Source organism: Pituophis catenifer, unplaced genomic scaffold, assembly GCF_029215685.1.
Source record: "Pituophis catenifer annectens isolate HBS135680 unplaced genomic scaffold, rPitCat1.0.hap2 SCAF_11, whole genome shotgun sequence".
Taxonomy (NCBI): Eukaryota; Metazoa; Chordata; class Lepidosauria; order Squamata; family Colubridae; genus Pituophis; species Pituophis catenifer.
Genome location: NW_027256891.1, coordinates 3,838,699 through 3,861,671, shown reverse-complemented (window position 1 = coordinate 3,861,671; position 22,973 = coordinate 3,838,699). Strand labels below are relative to the sequence as shown.

General features: G+C 44.7%; 1 protein-coding gene across 1 annotated transcript in view; it reads left to right on the top strand.

Moving 5' to 3' along the window:
- Positions 1–22,973, top strand: part of UPRT (uracil phosphoribosyltransferase homolog) — a 30,621-nt gene that overhangs the window by 5,209 nt on the left and 2,439 nt on the right. Inside the window, exons 2-4 of the mRNA XM_070951962.1 lie at positions 17,844–17,886; positions 19,760–19,829; positions 22,742–22,804. Coding sequence (XP_070808063.1) covers positions 17,844–17,886; positions 19,760–19,829; positions 22,742–22,804 — 176 coding nt within the window. The remainder of the gene's footprint in view (positions 1–17,843; positions 17,887–19,759; positions 19,830–22,741; positions 22,805–22,973) is intronic.

Sequence of the window (22,973 nt, the reverse complement as noted above, 5' to 3'; positions counted from 1 at the left end):
TATTCCCTTATGTAGATAAGGTGATTTCTATCCATTTCTTATACTGATGGTATCTTGCAGTCAAAATAACATGCAATCATGATAAACAATACAGAAATATAAACATGAAAGCACACAAATAGGATACAGTAAAAGCTTTGAAACAAGATCATTGCATGCTCTTGGACAACGATGAGGCAGGGCATTGCAGGACTCATGAGAAAATTTTAAGTATGAGATCTACAGTGCCATCTGTAATGGCAAATTACAGCCTTTTGCTTCAAATGATCTCTTGTGTCTTCAATAAAATGCTATGAAAATAAATGCCACTTTACTATTAAAGATTTGAAAAATCAGAGAGCTTTGTCTTTGTTTCTCACCTTGTAAGAGTTCACTAATTTATTGCAGTGTTAATCTCATAATGTGTAATTATATACTTCCTGTGGAAGCATTAGCTTTTTCACTTCAAAGCATTTTGAGTTTCATTGTGTATAAGGCTTCCAGAGCATTTGCAAAGATCAGTAGCATGTCATTCTTTGCTAAAAGAATGGTAAAAAAAAAGTGGGGAAAGATGGATTAAGTCTAGTTCTGCAACAAATTTAAGGTTTAGGTTCATTATACAAATCCATTATCTGCAATGAGTGTTTTTTGCGGAAACTCGGAAATAAATGCCAATTTCCAGCAAAAACCTCAAATTGTAGTTGCCAAATGCTACAAATGGTTGTAAAGACTGAGTGCCCAGAGTGTGCTTGTGTGACCACAGGCAGGGGGAGGATCAGAATTTTGGATCCGGGTGATAAATATCCCTGGGGAGATCCACCATCATTTCAAACAGTTGTTAAGTGGCCAATTGTAAGTCGAGGACTACCTGTTCTTGCTAACCTGTGGAGACGGCCAAATACATTGGGTCTCTTACCAGAATCAATAGTTTTCTCCTGTTTTTCTTCTTTTCCTGATCAAGCGGTTCTCATTTAATCAACTTACTAGATTTAGATTCCATTCTTTCCTCGCCACAACAGCCTTGGGAGGCTGAGCTCAACTGGGCAGGATTGGCCTAAGAGATCTCCTGAGCTTTCATGGCTGGGGACAGACTTTCCGCAAGGGTCAGCCTCCAGCTTCACTTGGCCAGGGATATTTTGTCCTAATATAGTCTGTGGATGTGGTCATCTTTGTAAAGAACACTGACCTGATTTATTTTAGTGGCTCATGGTGTTGTGCCTACAGCCATTCCTTTTTCTAAAGCTGTTGCAGCAGCTACTTCCAAACTGCCCGTGTTCTGACTCTCTGCTTTGGAATAAGCCTCAGTGGGTGGCAGCACCTGGCTGACCGTGTCTGGGTTTGTCAACCGAGCAGCTGTGGGTCCTGCTTCGGGAAGGCAGTGGCAACACCCTTCTGTATGGCTGCCCAAAATTAACGTGGGCACATGGGCATGTCCATACTGTCACCGACAGTTGAGTTAAATTTGAAGAAAATGTTTCCCTTTCCTATTGAAAGAGACGATCGGCGAGAGCTTTTCCTCGTGTACAAATTGTACTCGGCAGCCTCCTGATTAGTTGCATGCTCCAGGGCAAGTAGAATTATTGCTTGCTTTCGCTGACTTCATACATTTGTTATTGCTTCACTCGGCAGTGACCCACTGTGTCAGGAGCAGTGTAATCCTGTTATAAAAATGTCTCACTCAAATTATTTCCTATTAGTATTGAAACATTTATAGTTTTAAATATCTAGAATATGTTGTACGATTAATGTGCTGAAGGATTCATTAATGTATAACTCAAACGATGCAGAAAGCAGCCGTGGAAAGTGTGAAATCCTTAATATGGAAAGTTGTCTCTCACCAAAGGGCATTTTTCTAAGTTCAGTCTGCTACTGTCTTTGTGTTGCATCATTAGAGAAATGTGTGTTATGGCACAGAAAAGCGGAGAAAGAGGCTGATGTAAAAAAGAATCCATGTGGATGTGTTATCAAGCTGATAAGGAATACTGCATGTAAGCAGGTGCAGAACTTCTGAAAATATCCTGTAGGAATGGGGTTTTTTGGGTTTTTTTTTTTTTTGGTGTAATGAATGATCTCAATTATTTGTTTTGATGGAAGATTAATATTTTACCCTCAAAGTATTTACATTAGTATATATCATTTGTTCTAAAGTTTAATGCTAGTAATGTTCCAGAATTATTGCTCCCCCCTCCCCCAAATCAGTACTGTAGTGTAGATGCTTAATAATGGAATACTTGAAGCAAATTTCAAATGGGCGATTCTCTACTATTCAGTAGAGAATAACAGCTCATTATCCTGGACTATTACAGGGCTAGAAAGGAGAATATGAAATACAGTTAGGAAGAGTAAGAGGCAGACTTCTCTAAAAAAGATGTAGAATTGGACTAGGCTGAGTCACTACAGAAACAGTAGAATCAAAGAATGTTGAGTGTGGTGATCATGTTCCAGTAGCACTTTGGTGAGTGCTCTCTGTGTGTCCCCATCTGTTTGCAAATGTGTTATGTGTGTATTTGTGTACTTTTTACTTCAATTCTTTTAAAATGAAATTCCGTATTATCCCTTTGATGTGTGTATTCCAAGCAGGATGTTTTAAAAGCCGTGCCCTTTATTCTTGCCAGACGTGGCATACAAAGAGCCTCTTCTAGGAGTTAATAAACACAAACCAAATGGATGGCCATTAGCTGTGTTTTGCTTTTTACAATTCTGGAGGCAGTGTGATAAAATTTGTGCTAGTCAGAGAGAGAAAGTTAAATTGATTTCATGCAGCTGCTGTAGGAAGTATTCCCATGGAATACTTTTCACATATGACCCACAATCAAGGGAGATTATATCAGAGTACAGAGTCTATTGAGAAAGCCATTGATGCCCGCCCTCCCCATCCTGCCAGAAGAAGCTGAAGGATCAGAGATTATGCAGAATTTTTAGTTATATCTTAATAATGAGATTTTGTTTTCAGACAATTGTTAGCAAAAGCTTTCTTATATAGATGCTTTAGCATTGTAAGTCAGCTTTTGGCCAGGATGCATAGGTGTGATTAAAGTTGTGGACCAGAATATTTAGGGACATTGTGTTAGAAATTGCTAGCAACCAAGATTTGTGAAATTATTGGTAGTATTGATTATGATATTCTTTTGAATTGCCTTCCTGAGCTCAATTTCAGAGGTTTGAAATGCTGGGATTCTAGTCCTGCTATCATGAAGTTTTAATAGGGGGCTTTTTTTGAGGCTATTGTTTTGTACCATGGCTCTAGAAATCTGCTGTTGGTCATAGAATTTCATACGGTTTGGTTGTGTCCCAATGCCTTTTAATATTTCTGTGAAACCAATATGTGGTTTACATCCAACGGAGTGCTTTTTGACATGTTATTTTAAGACTACAATTAGAATCCATAGAAATAGTTTGGATTTGACAGTGGGTTGATGACAACCATGTTGAAGGTTAATTCTGAGTGATAAATATGCTATTGGTTAATAGAAAATTAAGCCAATTCCATAGAGATTTTAGTCAGTTCTAGAGGTAGGGAATTTGTGCCTTCCTCAAAAGAGTAACATTACCTTCCTATTTCTTTACACTTTTAATTATTAATTAAGGTTTGCATTGGTTTAATTCTCTATTTTCTACTTTTAATAATTGTTTGGCCTAAGATACCCAGTTGAGCTTTTTACTTAACTGAGTGGAAAGTAGAATGTAAATTAGATAAGTAATTGGCCCTATACTGACAAAATTTCTAGGGAGGTGGCATAGAATATGCCTATCCCATTATTTAATGTGTTAGCTGCAGTAATTCATGTATTGGCTTCATTTGTAGCAAAAACACCTTTAAGTGATGATGAACCTCCATGTGCTCTATAATGAGTTAATCTTGGAAAGCATTTGGAAATAGCTGTGGACATAATATGCAGCATCCAAAGTGCAGAGCAAAGTACAATGATCAGATCATACCAGTATGAAAACAGCTGGTTATGAAACTGTCCAGCTGTTAAATATCTTCAGCAAAGGCCCTTTAGGGTATTCCATCATTTGCAGAGACCTATACAAAGGATTTCAGTACTCATTTCTTGAGTGCAACATTTTGAGTGAATTCACATGTCTTTTAAATTCAGTGTCTCAAGTACTTACAACTATGGTCTTAATTTGCTTGTACATTTTGCTTTCTGCTCCTTGCCCTGAATATATTTCTCAGGTGAAAAGGTAAGATGTGAATACAATAAATCTCACTGAACCTGGCTAGACCTATAAACTGCATAAACTGAATGTACATCCTAAAATACTCCACTCTTCTCATATAACTGGACTTTACAGGTAAAGGTATAATGGGCAAGTCAGTTTGTCAAGAAACAATGTATTTATAATTGGTAATCACAGAACGAAGTAGATACGGTACAAACAATTTGGCGTTTTTTCCCTGTGTTTGTGTTTTCTTCAAAGCAGATGCAGTTGGTACAGAAGCAGAAATACAATTTTCTTGCTATATGTTTATCTAATCTAAATCGTTCCCTAGAAGTACATATTAAATTAAGGAAATACGGATTCAGAAAAAGTTATATCTGTTATTAAAAAACCTAGTGCTAACTAAAAATCCCAAAAGAAATATTTAAAAAAATTGGCATCCCCTGACAAAAATGTGGAATGGAGCAAGTCTTTTGAAATTCCTAGTACGATTTGATAGCTTATTAGTAACCTTGCTTATCACTAAGTGTTGTATCTTTTTATTCTTGATGAATGTATTTTATTCTCCTTATGTACACTGAGAGCATATGCACCTAAGACAAATTTCTTGTGCGTCCAATCACACTTGGACAATAAAGAATTCTATTCTATTCTAAAAAAGAAATCAAATCACTTAAGCAGTGAATTCAATTCTTCACTTGGTAATGTGCACAAAAGAGCAAAGATTGTATTGGTTTTGCATAATTGGCACTTTTGGTTAAATAGGCTCAATCCATTATTAATTCAGGAGGCAATCACTCCAGAATTCTTCAGCGTACTGTTTTGTTAGATTTATATCCTATCTTTCGTTCCAATTCTTCATTTTATTCCCACAAAGACAACCTTGCAAAATAGCCGAACTGAGAGAGAATGAATAGCCCACTGTTACACAGTGAGTTTTCATAACTGCTAGTAGTCTCATACATGTGTATTCTGGATTCTAGTCCAACCTTTTAACCAATAAACTACAATTTTAATTATTAAAATATTACCTTTTTCCCCGTCGGGCATCTCGTGCTGTTGTTGGACGTTAGAGGATTTCAGTATGCTGCAGACAGTTCTTTGAGGTAATGGGTGAGGGATGTGGAACCAGTCTACAGAGCTACTGTGGAACATGCCCTTAGCTTTTTATCCTGATGTGGCAGAAAAAATGGTGGTGGCAATCCTAGTGATGAGCAGAGAGCAACCCCTCTCTGTTGGTGTGCTCAGCTAGGCAGCCGGAGCATGTCGGGCTGCCAATGGAGGTTTGGTGGTCTGGAATGACAATGACGCAGCACCCGTAGAGAACCATCAACCGTGCAACAACATTGCTAAATGCCTGTTTTTCCGACTAGAGTTATAGGAGCTAGAGGTCAAATTCAAGATTCCAAGATTCAGGGTTCAGGAAGCCAGTAAAGGATTGTAGGCAAGTAACAGCAGCTGGATGTTTTTCTGGGAGGCCATCCTTGAAACTAGCAGTACTAAACGATGTTCATTTAGTCTCTATGCTTGCCTTTCTGACAAAGGTCACCGAGAAGGTGATAGGTCAAGATCCTGCTTGTCATCTTCAAAGCCCTACATGGGATGGAGCCAGGTTATTTGTGGGGCTGCCTCTCCAAATATTTCTGCCTGCCGTTGAGTCCTTGGAAGACTGCCTCCTTTCTCAGGGCACCTGTCTTGTGGATCAAATGTCCTCCTGGAGATACAGGCAGGCTTCCCAGGAATGTGAAGACCTTGGTTATTCTCCCAGGCCTTGGAGTCAATGTGCTCGTAGGAGCTCTGATACAAGTAAGGTGTGTTTGTTCCTGAGTTCACTACCGTTGATGCTTTGGATTGTGTTTCTGTGTCGTTTTTAGCTGCCCAACACCCAAGGTGTCTGTGTTCAATAAATAAATAAATACTAGTGTTTCTTATTTATATCAGTATGTTGAACTTTTTGAGGAGAATAAATTTCACAAAATATTTGGGCAGAGGTTGGTTTGCTTGATTTCAAGGCTAATGGTAACAGTGCCGCAGTTGACAATAAAAACGGAGATTTGGGGCAGCTGATTTTGGGAGCTGGTTTCCATAGAAGCAGCTCCGAACAGTATGTGTCTATTAGTGAAATCCATAATTAACTAACTGAATGCAAACATGGGGGAATTCTTTATGTTTCTGTTCTGCCGATAATTGTTTTAGGTTACTTAACACTTCTATAAAAATTCTGTTTACTTCGGTTGAAAACTGACTCTGCTTTTTTTTAATGAATCAGATTTAAGCTTTAGGTCTGTCAGAATCAATATTACAATTGTTCTTTGTTATAATGCCCAGGTTTCTTGTTTGCTTCAATTGAGAACAGATGTTAAAAAGGTGGGTGGTGGGGAGTCTGGAGTAGGAAGCAAGGAATCCTGGACCAGATACAGGTAGTCCTTGACTTACAACCAGAATGGAGCCCAAAATTTATGTTGTTAAGTGAAAATGTGTTAAGTGAGCTTTCCCCCATTTTACGACCTCTCTTGCCACAGTTGTTAAGTGAATCACTGCAGTTGTTAAGTGAGTAACATGGTTGTTAAGTGAATCTGGCTTCCCCGTTGACTTCGCTTATCAGAAAGTCGCAAAAAGTGGTCACATGACCTTGGGGACACAGCCATGGTCATAAGTAAGAACCAGTTGCCAAGCATCTGAATTTTGATCACATGATCAGAGGGATGCCACAAAGGCGGTAACTGAAAAATGGTCATAAGTTCCTTTTTTCAGTGCTGTTGTAACTTTGATCAGTCACTAAATGTTGTAAGTCGAAGACTACCTGTAGTGTAGGAGAGGACCAGGCTGAGCCTGAGGGAGGGGTCAAACAAATCATAAGTCATGAGTCCCTGCACCCATCTAAATCCAGCCCACCTTGAATGCCTTTCTTATCTATTTTCCCTCAACCCTTAGTAGTTCAGACTCTTGTCGAGAGCTTAAACTTGCAATAAATCTTTATATTCATTTGAACTGCCTGAATCTTCTAATTTCCCCAGCACTAGATACATATAGTATCACTTTGAAAGCCGCCTCTAGCCAACTGGCCAGCATAAGAACCAGGTTTGAAACAATTTGTTGCATTTTTTTTTTTACCATTGTGTTATTATGTTAGGAGAATGATTTAGTTAGATTCCGTATGTAGCAGATTGGCTCAGCCTATAGAGTGGTATGTTGGAGTTCTCCAACGTCTTTTGGGAACCCTCCGAATATTCACCCCTTGTTCTGGCTCCTGCTGTGGGTTGGTTAATACCACCAATCAGTGCCTTTCCTGACATCCTTACCTTGCTATGGGTGAAAGATCTGGTGGCTCTTACAACCTGTGCTGTCCCATTGGCAATTAAAAGGTACTAATGAAAAAAAAGGCTCTAATGCAAACTCTGGCAAGTGACTAGAGAATTTAACTCTTCCTTGGGAAATAAATCAATTTCACAATTTCGCATTTTTTAAATGCAGAAATCCCTGTTTACAGAGTTAAATGCAAATAGTCAGGGTGAGTAAAGAGAAACTGCAAAATAGATAATGCGATGCTCTGGACAGAACACAAGATGATGCTTGTAATGGGCTGTGGGAATAATCTTGAGGAAGAAGAGGAAGAGCTGCAACCAAAGCAACAGTCAAATAAGAATCCAAAGCAGGAATGGAATTTGAGAAAGCATCTGAGACTGGATAAAGGCATGGAAGGGAGAGGCACTTCCAGAGTTACAAGATTCTATTACTGTAACTGTATAATGAAAGTAGCTTTAGTATACATGACTTTGGTATTCAAGTCTGGCCTACCTTGCAGGGCCGATAGCACTGGTCTACTGCAAATTCTCTCCTGAGGCATTTGAAACAGGAGTCAAATTATCCAGGAAAAATGTATTTTAATAAAATTAATAAACTTGTACACATTGTGAGTTTTATGTAAATTGGACATAAAGCTCAAATTTATAATTAGGAGAGAAATGGAAAAATCAGCACCACACAGTAAAAAAAAAAAAAATCAGTGTAATATGGAATCCTGCTAATTACCATATTTTTTTCACTATAAGATGCTCCAGACCGTAAGACACACCTATCATATTTTTCAGTGTATAAGACGCACCTTTTTACCCCCAAAAAGGGGGTGAAAATCTGGGTGCGTCTTATACGCTGAATGTAGCCCCGCCACTCAAACCCGCGATCCCCTTCCTGATTCCAAACATGGGGTGTGCAGAGACCAAAAAAGTGCACCGTGTTTCAGGCGGTGGATCTGGCCAGGAGGAAAGATAAGTTGAGTCTGCTGAGAAGAAGGACGAAGGCTCTGCAATGTGCAGAAAAACACTTTCAGGCGGCAGCGCTACAATCTCCTCCCCGAATCCAAAGCACTTCCCAGTTCCCCACTGCACATTGCAGGGGAACTGGCCGCCACCTGAAGCGCGACTCTTGAGAATTGCATTGGGGAATCTGGGCAGCGATGGCTGGAAAGGAGGAATGTTTCCCTTTAGGGGCTCACATTCAGCTCGGCTTGGCTCCTGGGCACAGAGAGGGCTTAGGTGGCAGCAGCGGCTCCTCACATTGCTGGGGAGTGAAGTCAGCGCGGCCAGAGGGGTGACCAGCCGCAAATCGTGGCACCTGCCTTGTTCCCCGAAGCTGCAGAGCAGATTCCCCCCTCCCAGACCATCCCGAAGAGGTTTGTTCCTCAGGCTGTGCTCTGTCCCTCCCCCCAGAGCATGCGAGGGGTCTCTTTGGGGGAAAGCAAGTAGTCCCTGCACCTCTCGCTTGCAGGAGGAGGAGGAGGGCGGCGCCACCTTAAATGCTGGTAGGCAGAGGTAAAATACTTTTTTCCTTGTTTTCCTCCCCCCAAATTAAGGTGCGTCTTATACTCCGGTGCGTCTTATACACCGAAAAATACGGTAGCTTTTGGTGAGGAAAATGGACGTTGTCTTACCTGAACGTCCCTTTTCTGGGCGCTGCGTACACTATCCATGCATGGGTTAATCCTTCAGTGCTTGGCAAACAACTGAGTGAAAACAAAAGACCTTTCCTCCCCTTTCCGGCTCCCAAGCCACGCCTCTGTTCCCATGATTCCCCAGTCTGAACGAAGGCGCAGCAGACAAGAAACCACACTATGAGTAACTTAAAAACTCAACTTTATTAACTCGAATTAACGTAATGGAAAAAAAGAGCTAGTCTCAGTCATAAGCAGGGGCAGTCAGCCCTAACGGGTGGGATATGGATAGTGTACGCAGCGCCCAGAAAAGGGACGTTCAGGTAAGACAACGTCCATTTTCCTGTGCGCTGCTCCCACTATCCATGCATGGGATATACCCAAGCTTAAACTCCCTGGGTGGGAAGCTGACTGCCTCCAGAGTCCTCCGTCAACACCTTCTGCAGTACTCTGCGGCCAAACGATGCCTCAGCCGAGTTGAACACATCGATCTTGTAGTGTCGGATGAACGGTGTGAGGGACGACCACGTCGCAGCTCTGCAGATGTCCACGACCGAGGCTTGTGTGGCCCAAGCCGCCGTGGTGGCCGCGCTGCGAGTCGAGTGCGGTAGGATCTTGCCGGGACCCGGTTTGGAGGACAGGTCATATGCCAAAGCGATGCAGGCCTTGATCCATCTGCTGACCGTGGCTGTTGATATCTTCTGACCCATGGACTTCGGGTTGAATGAGACCAGGAGACCCTCTGAACGACGGAAGGGAGCGGTCCGTTGAATGTAAATGCGGACGGCGCGTTGGACGTCTAGAGTGTGCCACCTCTCTTCTCTGGGATCACGAGGAGAAGGGCAGAAATCTGGCAGGATGAGCTCCTGGGCCCGGTGGAACCACGAGTTGACCTTTGGGATAAAGGCGGGATCCAGACGTAGCGTCACGGTTGAGTCGTGGAAGATACATAAGTCCTTGCGGACTGAAAGAGCTGCTAGTTCTGAGACCCTTCTCGCCGAGGTGATCGCCAGAAGGAAGGTCACCTTAAAGGATAGGTACTTCAGCGAGCTTGAGTCTAGGGGCTCAAAGGGGGCCTCGGTCAGCGCCCGCAACACTAGCGGCAAATCCCATGAAGGGAAACGGTGCACTGTGGGGGGTCGCAGGTTGGTGGCCCCATGCAGAAACTCCTTGATGCGCGGATGGTGCGCGAGGGTTTGGTACGGCGGGCATGTGATGACTGTTGACAACGCCGCAGTCTGTCTACGTAGGGTTGCAGTGGCCAGGCCTCTTTCTAGACCAGCTTGTAGGAACCGCAGAATGTCCCGAGTAGTAGCTGACGTGGGGTCAATGTGCTGGTTGGCACTCCAGCGACAGAACGCCTGCCATGATGACTCGTAGATGCGTGTCGTAGACGGGCGCCTGGCCGCCTGGATAGTGGCAACTACCTCGTCTGGCAGGTTATCCTTCTTCAGGATGACCCGTTCAAATGCCAGACGGCTAATTGCAGCCACTGAGGCTCTGGATGCGTGACTGCTCCCTGGCACAGGACGAGCTGTTGTGGTGGGATCACCCATGGTTGTTCCACGGACAGTGCCACCAGGTCGGCGAACCATGGTCTCCGGGGCCAGTTCGGGGCTACCAGGAGTAGGTCTGCTTTTTCTGCCAGTAGCTTTCGGATGAGGCGTGGGAGTAGCGGGACTGGTGGAAATGCGTACAGGAGACCCCTGGGCCACCTGCAGCGTAGTGCATTGTGGTCCTCCGCCTGTGGTGTCGGGTAGCGAGAAATGAAGCGGGGAAGTTGGGCGTTGGCTGGGGTCGCGAAGAGATCTACTGCCGGGTTTCCGAAGCGCGAGGCGAGTTCTTGGAACAGCTGAGGGTGGAGCTGCCATTCCGCTTGATCTATTGTTTCGCGGCTGAGCCAGTCCGCCCTCACATTGGTTGCGCCCGAAATGTGATCTGCTCTGATCGAGAGTAGGTGTCTCTCTGCCCAGCTGAACAGCTCTGCGGCCTCCCGCATCAGGGTACGAGACCTTGTGCCCCCCTCCCTGTTGACGTGCGCTTTGGCCGAGATGTTGTCGGTCAGGATTAGGATGTGATGCCCCTGCACCGACGGCTGGAAGCTGCGCAGAGCCAGCTTGATCGCCCGCAGCTCTAGGAGATTGATGCTGCATAGCCGTTCCTGAGGCGACCACTGACCCTGCGTGACTAAGTTGTGGAGATGTGCTCCCCACCCCCGAAGGCTGGCGTCGGTGGTAAGAATCAGGCGGTCCGGCTCTAGGAAGCTGGACCCCTTGAGGAGTGATGGGGATGTCCACCACCTGAGAGAACGGCGGACCTGGGGGGTGAGACGAACTTCCCTCTTGGAGTTGGCCCTTCCCGTTCGCTGGAAGGGAAGGAGGAACCACTGCAGGGGTCTCGAATGTCTGCGTGCCCACGGTACGATGCCGAAGCAGGATACCATCTTGCCCAGGAGGCTTGAGAGGTGGCACAGTGCAGCTCTCCTCCCCGACAGGGTCTGCAGGATCAGAGTTCGGATGCTCTGGACTCTTTCCGGTGACAGGAACACCTGGCCGCTGGACGAATCTATCACCGCCCCTAGGTGGAGAAGTCTGGTGGTGGGCTGAAGTTGACTCTTTGCAAAGTTTATGGTGAAACCGTGATCCTGGAAGATCTTCATCACCATCTTCATATCTCTGGAGGCCTGGTCGGGCGTGGACGACAGGACAAGAATGTCGTCCAGGTAACAGAGAACCCGGATCGGGACGGCTCGGAGCCTGGCTGCCACCACCGCTACCAGCTTGGTAAAGGTGCGCGGGGCCGACGAGAGTCCGAATGGCATCGCACGATATTGGTAATGCCGGCCCACATACTCGAACCTCAGGTACCGCCGGTGATGCGGGTGAATGGGCACATGGAGGTAAGCCTCCTTGAGGTCGACCGACTGAAGGAAGTCGCCCTGTCTCACCCCCGCTAAGATGGACCTGAGGGAGTGCATTTTGAACCTGCGGTATTGAACGGACAGGTTCAGGCGCTTTAGATTGAGTATGGCCCTCCAACCCCCGGAGTTCTTGGGCACCAGGAAGAGGGTTGAGTAGAAACCTGAGCCCCGCTGGTTGTGCGGGACCGGTTCTATGGCTTCGACCTCTAGGAGGTGGGCAATCTCTTGTGACATTAGGTCCTGAAGCTCCGAGGATCGAGGGGTTGGGCAACGGACGAACCGGTGGGGCGGCAGACCGGCAAATTCGATGGATAATCCTGAAGAGATCGTACGCCTTACCCAGGAGTCCGACGTCGATCTGGCCCATTGTGGATGAAAGAGGATGAGCCTTCCCCCTATGGGTCCCGTGGGCCCGGAGTCATTTTCCCCTTCTGGCGGGCTTAGGGCCGGCTCCACGGAAGTTGCGCTTAGGCTGCTGTTGTCGTCCTCGGTCTCGGAACTGCTGCCTGTCGTGAAATCTGTCTCCTCCCTGGTATTGGGAGCGATGAGAGAAGGACCCCCTGGGTCCGGCGCTGGCGCGAAAGGGCTGCTGGAGCGGGTAAGGTGTGTATCTGCGCTCCTGGCGCCGGTATGTCGAGGGGAGGATCTTCCTCTTGTCTTTCCCCTCGACCAGAAGGGGTTCTAGCGCCGCTCCGAACAGCTCTGGCGCTTTGTATGGGGAAGTGGTCAGCTTCCACTTTGCTTTAAAGTCAGCTTTCCATGGCTTAAGCCAGAACAGCCTCCTAGCGGTAATGGTTGAGGCTAGAGCCCTAGAAGCGAACTTAGCAGAGTTCAGAGAGCTGTCGGCTGTGTATTCGGTGGCAGCTATTATTTTGTTAAGATCTTGATGCAGCCTAGTGTCCTCCGGCGGGAGTCTGTCCTGGAGGTGCCGGAGCCAAATGAGGGACGCTCTGTTGAAGAAGGAAGAGGCGGTCGCGGATCTGATTGCCCAGCCTGCTGCCTGATGAGCCTTGCGGAAAGCCCCCTCCATTCTCTTCTCCTCTGCTTTGAGAGTGTCTAGCGGGTCGGTGGAGACCAAGGAGCTAGAGGATAGCGTTGCCACTGGTTGGTCTACTGAGGGCAGCGCCAGAAGGTCCTCCAATTCCGGGGCTGAGCAGTAGAGTTTCCTTTCCAGGCTGCTGGGCGTTGCCAGGGAGGCTGGTTGCGCCCAAGGGTTCTGAATGACCTCCTTAAAGAGCTGAGGGCACGGGATGAAGTCCTTTTGTGGTTTTGACGATTGGAAAAGCGCGTCATGAGGACCTGCTGTTTGCGGGGTAGTAGTTGCGACGTCCCCTGGAACTCCGAGGTTGGTTGTAAGCCGCGCCTTGTGGAGTAGGGATTTGAATAGCGCCGGGCGAAAGAGGCCAGTAAATGCCGGGGTGTCCGGTGCCAGGCCCTCGTCCTCCGATAGCTCCATCTCCTCAGGCCCCTCCTCCGCTTGGTCTGATTCTTCAGACGACGAGTCCTGCCCTTGATCTGGGTGAGGACGGAGTTGCGAGTGGTGCTGTCGTGCCTGGGCCGGTGCGGCTTGTACCTGTGCCTGGGAAGCCTGCTGCATGCTTGCTGTGAGGAACGACGAGAAGGCCGAGAACATGGCCTGGAAATCCATTGGGGCTGTTCCTCCTGCCCCCCCCTGGGTCTGTTGGTCTGCCCTTGACGGGGTGAGGGTTGCCTCCCTGGCCCGAAACAGCTGGGCTGGGGAAGGAGTCAATGCGGCCTCTGATCCGGTCCCTGGGCCTGTGTCGAGACGGGGGGTTGCGTGTCCCGGTCTCGTCACATCTGGGGTTCTTGGCGTGATTGCAATGTCAGCCACTGAAGAAAGTCCCAGCTCTATTTCCCCTGGGGGGGGCTGTGCTGGTCCCAAAGGCCCGGACTCTCTGGCTGTGGCTCCTGCAGTCGCTTTGTGCGCTCTCTCCCACTGCCGCTCGAGTGCATTGTGCCTCCTTAAGGCGTCCCTGTCCCGGATGGGTAGGGAGCCTTCTGATGCGGCCCTGCTGGTCGAGCTCGTGTGTCTCCTCTTGGATTTCTTTTTCCCCCCTTTTGAGGTTTTGCGTGGGGGGGTGAGCTCGAGCTCCATATCCGAAGACGGGGGGGAGCGAGACATTGCCGCTTTAGCGACGATTGGGCCGGCGTGGAGGTGCGCTGAGGCTTGTCCCCAGATGGGGAAGAACTCCCTTCAGGCGAGGAGTGAAAGAGGAGGGGGGATTTGTAGCCGGCTCCCTGGAAATGAGGGAGGCGTAGGCCTGAGGCACTTGCCAAAATGGCGGCCCGAGGGTCCATCAAAATGGCGCTGGCACGTGGTGCGATCACCTGCTGTGCCAGTCTTCAGCGTCGGACTCACAATGGCGGCCCGAGGGTCCGCCAAACGCCGCGCGTTTCCCCTTTGCAAGCCTTTTCCGTAGTGTAGGGGCAGGCTGCTTGAATTGGGGCCCTCCTCCTCTTCGCGCTTCTGCCGCTGTCCTTTCGGCGCAGCGCGGCTCCCCAGGAAGCGCTGCGGTCCGCGCCACGTGGTCCAAGGCTCCGGCCCCGACGCCCAGCTGATTAGCGCGAAGCCGCTTTGAGCGCAGCGCGCGGTGAGCGAGGGGCGTGCAACGAGCCTGCCGGTCAGCTGGGGAGCGCGAGCGAGAGCGGCGGCACCAAAGCGGGAAAGGAGCTTCTTTAAAGGTGATCCAGCCGATCGGGCGGCGTGGGCAGCTTAGCTCCGCTCCCCCCCCTTCTTCTGATGCACGTGCAGCAGTAAAAATAGATAGAGAAAAGGAGCCGCGAAAAACCAATCTATTCAAAATTAAATCAAAAGCCTAGACGCCCTAAGGAAAGGGAAGATTAAAGAAACTAGGAAAGGAAAAACAAAGAGGGAGAACTATCCCCACAGCGGTACAATACCTTCCTGGAAACTGTGGAGCTCCCAAAATCACTACAGTGTTTGCCAGCAACTGAGTGAAGACTGGGGAATCATGGGAACAGAGGCGTGGCTTGGGAGCCGGAAAGGGGAGGAAAGGTCTTTTGTTTTCACTCAGTTGTTTGCCAAGCACTGAAGGATTAACCCATGCATGGATAGTGGGAGCAGCGCACAGGAAAACAAGAAAAAAAAAAATCTGCCTCTGCCTCCCAGCATCCATCGGTATTCATCTGGCTAGCATCTTTGCAGCAAACAGCCTGGTCAGTTTCAGCATGTTATCGCAATCTGATTTAGCACAAGCAGCTGATTGGTGGTTGGATCTGCCTCTCAGAATACCACCAATCAGCTGTTCCAGGCTGCAGGGATTGCCACAGCCCATTGCCGCTGCCACACATGCTGTTTTCGATCTCCACATGCCCTGTTTTGGCCTCCGTGTGTCCCATTCTCAGCCCGTTCCAGGCGGGTATCGCTGCTGATCGCCTCTGCCAAGGAACGGAACCCTGGAATGGGCTGAAAACAGGGCGCGCAGAGGCCAAAAACGTCTGAAGGGTGGGGGCCGGCAAGTGGGCGGGGCTTCGGAAACATTCACTCTATAAGACGCACAGACATTTCCTCCCACTGGAAATGGGGGGGGGAGTGTGTTTTATAGTGCAAAAATATTTTTACCTACGCCTACAGAAATGAATACTGTTATCTGTTTTAAGTTACCTGGTTTTTCTTCAGATTCCAAATGGAATCATAAACTGGAGAGAACACGTGTTAGTTATTGGCTTTTCCCAACCCAGTTCACAGCTTCTGCTCTTGTTTTTCATTCTTTTAAGACTTCTTTTATGAAAATCCCTGACTCTGTACATGACAAGGCATAGATCTCCTTTGTGAATATAGATTGAATTTGAGATGAGGGAACATATATTCTGTGTCTGAGCTTGCCGCTATTGCCACCTACAGTCGCAACTCCATCGAAGGTTGATAATGTTAACAAGGCTTTGAAATCTGTGGAGTTATGAGAATGTAAGACAAGGTAAAGCCTGCTCCTTAGGGCACCAGATTAGCTATATGTCAAGCCACCTAGTAGGGCAGTAGTACTACTATCCTTCTCATCTTTCCTATTACCTATTTCCTTAGCTTCTTATGACACAACTTTGTTATATATTGGGATTTTATGTTGATCGTTTTTATTGAGTATCCTATTATGATTTATGTTGATTGCTTATTTAGTATCTTATGACTATCACTGAGTGTTGTATCTTATGATTTATGATGATTGTACTTTATGGTTGGGACATGGTGGCTTAGTGGCTAAGACGCTGAGCTTGTTGATTGAAACATCACTAGTTCAGAGGTTCGAATCCCTAGTGTTGCGTAACAGGGTAAGCTCCCGTGACTTGTCCCAGGTTCTGCCAACCTAGCAGTTCAAAAGCACGTTAAAAATGCAAGTAGAAAAATAGGGACCACCTTTGGTGGGAAGGTAACAGCGTTCTGTGCGCCTTTGGCGTTTAGTCATGCCAGCCATATGACCATGGAGACATCTTCAGAGAGCGCTGGCTCTTCGGCTTTGAAACAGAGATGAGCACCACCCCCTAGAGTCAGGAACGACTAGCACATATGTGCGAGGGGAACCTTTACCTTTACCTTACTTTATGGTTATGATCATGATTTATCACTTGTTGCTTATATCTATGCTGAGAGCTTACGCACTGGAGACAAGTTCCTTGTGTGTGTCCAATCACACTAGGGCCTAGGCCAATAAAGAATCTTATGCTATGCTATGCTATACTACACCATGCCACACCACTCTCCACTCCCTATTCCACTCCAATCCACTCCACTCCACTCCACTCCATTCCATTCTATTCTGCATGTACAACTGGTAACAAGTAAAGGTGATTTGCTATTTGAGGATGGCCCACAGCTTGTTTGTTGCAAACTTTTTTCATATCTTAAAATAATGAATAAAGGCTTCAAAAAGATAAATGATGACATGGTTTTGTCAGATTTTTAAACAGGGTGGATTTGATTTAAATCGAGTCGATTTAAATCATGATTTAAATCACTAGTAAAAAGACTTGATTTAAATCAACTCGATTTAAATCATAATTTTTAAAGAGCAACTATCATCTCTGCTACTCCTTTGACCCTCTGTTGACTCACCGATAGTCCCAGTGTTGCAGAATATACAGCCTTGTGCTACATAACTAAGCTCCATTTCGTGCTGAATAAACTAAATTATCTATGTATCTTAAATAGAAAACTATCTTACGATAGATTTTTACCCCAAAAGTTTTTTATTAAAATAAATTCAATAAAAATAAAAAAAATCTGATTTAAATAAAAAAATCCAATTTAAATCAAAAAAATCTGATTTTTTTTAATTTATTTTTTTAAAAATCATTGATTTTTATCCACCCTGTTTTTAAAATCTGATTAGAAGGACTAAAAGAAGCTAATTTCATAAAATGCATAGGTATGGAATGTTACTGAGCTCTGAGAAATGCAAGATCCATTTTGTTTTCTTTATTAAACTTACTATGCTGTTTATTTTTGAGCTTTTTGACGGGGCTAAAAATAAATGTAGAGTTTTGCTCATATGCTTACAGATAATCTGTCTCCTTATTGTCACCCAAAGAAATGAATAAAAAGCAGGATGGCTTCAGTAGATCTTTCTGATGGAGTTTTTCTCTGACCATATTGGCGGCTGCTATAATGATTAATGTTGAAGGGCCTTGATGATGATATCAGATGTAAATGTAAAGTCTAGACATTCTCTCATATAATAATAGATGAAACGAATGTGCATGTTGCTAGTGTCACACTTTAATTATGTTAAATATTCTGAGATAACTAACAAAGTAATTCAAACCGAAGTTGAATCCTTAATAAAACTGATTTCTTGCTGCTTTTTTGTTCAGGACAGCCAGTAGAGGTGACTTCGTATTTTCTGCTGATCGTTTGGTAAGCCATATTTTTCATGCACTATGTTATGCTCATTAATGATGGTATTATTACCATAATGACTCCACCTTTAAACATAGATTATTTAAAAATCGGTCATTAGCATTAATGGTCTAGTTACATTATTATATTATGTTTTCATATTGTCCCATTCCCCATTTATGTCAGAGGTATGGTTAGGGTGCTTCCGAGTTGAAAGAATTAGCCGGTGACATCACTTTTGCCCACGGGATACCTGTGGGGGCTCCCAAAAAGGAGCTGGAGTGAATGACAGGAACTCAACCTGCCACACAGCAGCACTCAGGTCTTACAGGTGGGCTTGCTAACCTCCAACCTCCAGGGCCCCACCATGTGAGCAACTGTGCTCCTTGTTTTCATATTGTAATTCCATCAAAGTTCAGTGAGATTTCTTATCCAATTCAATTCAATTCAATTCAGCCTTAAATACTATTTTTTAAAATACTGTTCTTTTCCCAGTGGCAAGATATATTTGCTTGTTTTACCAAGTAAAATATTTCTATATAACCATAAATCTTTAGGATATATATTCAGGAATGCATAACGGATTCTGAATCAATTGGTATTTTTAGTTAATATAACCAATCTTAAACTATTGGACAGTTATTACTGTATTTTCCAATACCAGTTTTCTTGGAAATACCTATTCTGTTGTTTGCATTGGTTCAGCAGTAATGCCAATAGATAAGGAGAGAATCCTCCAAGATATTCTGTTTATCCACCATTGTGGCTGTCCTATGCAGTTAGACTTCAATTTATGACCATTCAACGACTCAAATTACAACGGTGCTGAACGAAAGGACCTGCAACCTGTGCCCAAAGTTACAGACCCCCTATGATCTCATGATCAAAGCTCAGGTGTTCAGCAGCCCACTCACACTTAGAACTGCCCACAACTCCTCTTACCTGCCTATCTCCCCCCCCCATTCATTTATGCCCTTAAATGCCAGGGAAGTTCCAGTGGTGCCGCATGAAGCAGCCACCCCGCCAGGGTCAAACACCTGGGAAACCTTCACAGCAGGGTGCAAAACAGCTGCCCACAGCTGACTCCAAAGGCCAGGACACTCCAAGAGTGGGGAATGCCTGGGAAGCTCCAGCCCAACTGCCCTCAGTGCCCTGCACTATGCCAATTGGCTTTCGCTGTTTTCTTCCTCCCATGAGGCAGCTCCACTTGGCCCTTTATTAGGAAGAAAAAGTTAAAGGCAGCCACTCAGCTGCAGTGTCTTAAAATGCCCCTTTCCCCATTTTCCTGGGTGGGGCTGGAGGACTGCAGCTGCCTTCCTGGTGAAAGAAGAAAGAGGGGGGGATGAAGAGCTGCCCTTACTTTCTGACAGCTGTGTAAGCCACTCTCAATTCCAAAAGCAAAAGTTTAGCACGTCTTTCCTTCTTTTTCTGTGCAAAGGGCCAGACTTGGCAACCCTTGTAAGCTCAGTCAGAGTTTTAGTTTTAAGAACTTTTGGCTTAACTTTCCTGGGTTAAAACCATCAAGCACCCATTCCTAGAAGAGATCAGTTTCAATGGAAATGACCCCTGTGATCTTGTAGCACTTGGCAACCAATCATAATTGCGAGTCAGTTGCCAAATGCCCAAGATGCAATCACGTGATTGCGACGGGGGGGGGGGGGGGCAGGCAGAGGCAACATTTTATGATGGCAAGAAGGGCATAATGGCCATAAAACAGCCTTTTTCTGAGGCTTTGATAATGATCATTAAACAATTGGTAGTAAGTGGAGGGCTACCTGTAAGCTTATTTTAGACTACGCAGGAAACAAATTTTGCTTACAATAAGAGTGAGAAACGCTTTTATTGAAACTTTGATTTTGTTGTGGTTATTTGAATTTTACCTCTCTTGCAGATCAGACTCGTAGTTGAAGAGGGATTAAATCGACTACCATACACAGAATGCACAGTGACCACTCCAACAGGTAAGTGAAGGTAGAAGCACCCAAGGCGTGGGGTATCCCAGGCCAAATTATACAAAGGTTAATAAACTTTTGCTCCAATGCTGCTGAATGAGGAGACATGTCTGGTCCTTGAAATTGGGTTCATTGCAGCGTTCCCACAAGCAGTTCAGGTCCTTGGCAACTGGCTGGCAGACTCTGTCAGTATCCCACAATCACGAGATCACCATTTACAATCTTCACTACAGGTTTCAGACAAACAGTCAGTGGCAAAGCTGGGAGGAGGTTGCAAATAGTGATCATGCGACATTGGGTTTAAACCACCTAATGACTGGAACTGCCATCAGAAATTGATGCAGTCATGTGCTCTTGTGCATTATGACCCTGTCATTTAGTGACTGAGTTCCTGGTGCCATTTACTATTGCTAACCCAGGACTAACTATATTTAGTCCAAAGCTGAAGGAGATAGATAACAGATGGATAAGATATCATAGAGTTAGCACAAACAAATAAAATTATTAAACAAAACATGGAATACTTTTTAGCAGCAATGTTAAATAAAATTCTCAGGAGATTGCTGTCCTTGTCTGGTTTTTGTTGTCCTAAACATCAAAGAACAGCAAAATTTATATAGGACTAATAGATTTCCAAAGAGATCATATATGTGAATTGCCTTAAAATTATAAAGACTAAATAACATTCTGATGTCAATATATAATATATACAGAAACATATATATTTCTGCAGCAGATGGTCTACATGCTGGAGAATTCCAGTTGTTTTATAGGCAGTACAGATTAAGCAACTAAATCTTGAGGTATGCAAATAAACATCCAGTAAATAGAAGATTGTTTTAGTTTTTTAAACTCTAGGATTGATCATTAGATCAATGGACTGGTCATTCAAAGGCAGGTAATCCTCATTTAGCAACCATAATTGGAGCCAGCAACTCTCACTAACCAAAGCAGTCGCTAAGTGGGAAATCCTGTGACTGCAACTGTATTTTCCTTCAACGACCCCACCCTTTGGAATGCTTACCCTGGTGCTAGCAAAAAGGAGCTACGTTCAATGAAGAGGAAGGATTACAGGAAACTAAGCAGGTGAGAGTGGGGAATATGATGGCCCTGGTAGCCCCAAGTGCAATTGGCAAACCAGTGTATTCCCCATTGTTCCTCTCTTGTAATCCCTTCCTCTCCAATCTCTCTGTTGTGCATGGGGGGGATCAGATCAGGCACAGGAGAGATTGCTTGATCTTTTTTTTCCTCCCCCCCAGTCCCACCCTTGCAGAACAGAAAGGAAGGTGTTGGAAAGGAAGGGGTAACAAGAGAGGGAACAGGCACACAATGGGAAATATACCAGGCTGTTTGTGTAGCATGCTCGTAGCTGCCAGTGCAGTGAATTGCTTTAAATGTGTATTTCCGTTGTATGCCTGCTTCCTCTCTTTAAATCCCTTCCTCTTCAGAGTTTCTACTCAGTAAAGGAGGGGGGATAAAAAACAAAAGGTCAGACACAGAACAATGTGCACTGATTATAATGGTGACATGTGACTGAGAGATGCTGTGTTTCCAGCTGATTGGAACTTTGCGATATTGTGCATCTTACCCTAGATTTGATTCAAGTGGGCCTGAGAAATGTTGCAACTATAATTAACTAGGAGAAGATAAATTCACCTATTTTGTATCAATACGTCCTTCTAATATAGTTTGAGAGCTTTTATGTAAGCAAGAGCTTTATATTTTCTGATTCATAGATTAGATCCAGATAGGATCAGTTAGCAATAAGATTGCGTTTCTTATTTTATCATCTTATTAACAGGAGTCTAAGCTCTGGTAAAGGTGAAGATAAAAAACCCCTTTAGGCTGAGCATTCTTCCTGGAGTTTTCATGACTACATCCATGTAATTTTCTTAGAAACCATGTACCCATGTCTCTAAATATATTTTGATTTCCCAGCCTGGGATTTCCTAGAGGTCTTTCATACAGGTTCAAATTGGCTATGTCTTTTGTTTATTCGTTTGTTTGTTTGTTTCTGCTGTGGTTGGCTAGGTATTAATTAGCTTCAGATGTTCAAAATGATAAACTAGTTTTCTAAGCAAGAAGCACTGTTGCATTCCATCAGTTGGCTTTTCATTCTGGCAGAAATGGCTGAACCAGCTGCATTATCAAGCCAGAGTCTACAGTATATGATTGGAACAATAGTCTGAAAATAAATAGAGTTGTCTGTAGAGTCTGTAAATAAATAGTCTGATAATAAGTAGAGTTGTTCTCTTAATTTTGCCTGGAATCTTGCTCAATGCATTAGCCTAAAATAGCTTTTTTGACCTGATTCGTTCCTACATGCAGGCTGCAGTTTTGGAAGTCACAGGGCAAACCTCTTGGAAAGCTGGGGAAGGCTTCAGGAAACCAGTCAGGGAGCTTCCATAGTTATTTTGGTACTTCTTTCCAGATGTGACTGGATTCTTTCCTCAGATTTCTGACTTGGAGTCAGAATATGAAAGACATACACAACTAATTATTCAACAACAGCAACTCAGTGAGTTTTTCTTTCTCTGTGTGTATCCCTCCAAAAAAGTATGGACTAAATTTTAGAAAGGAAATTTATTAATTGACTACTGTACAGATGGTAATGAAATTTCAACGCTTAAAAAGAGACACCTCTGTAAATGTTTGCAATGAAAGTGCATCTTAAATTTTATTTCTCATCACTGAAGGTCAACCATTGCAATATTGTCCTTTCTTTCTGTTCCAAATTTATAAGACCTCCTGTTTCCTTATTTGAACACGTCATTGCAGTAAAAGCTGTCTGGGAAATGAAGTTATTACATTTACTACTGAATAACATGAAGGATACCAACTCCTGAAGAAACTTCTTTACTCTTATAAGAATAAAAAATTCTTTATAACAAATAAAAATAATATTTGTGTCTTTTCAACAGGGTACAAATATGAAGGAGTGAAATTTGAAAAGGGAAACTGTGGGGTCAGCATAATGAGAAGCGGTAGGTCACTTAAAATTCTCTTGTGTGCTTGTTAATATTTCTTACTATTGATCATTGTACCACGTTATCAATCACGCCAGAATGCAGATTGAAAAACAATGCCCAGGACTCACCTATGTAAGAGAGTCAACCCTATTTAGGAAAACGGCATAGAATTGCAACGAGGTTG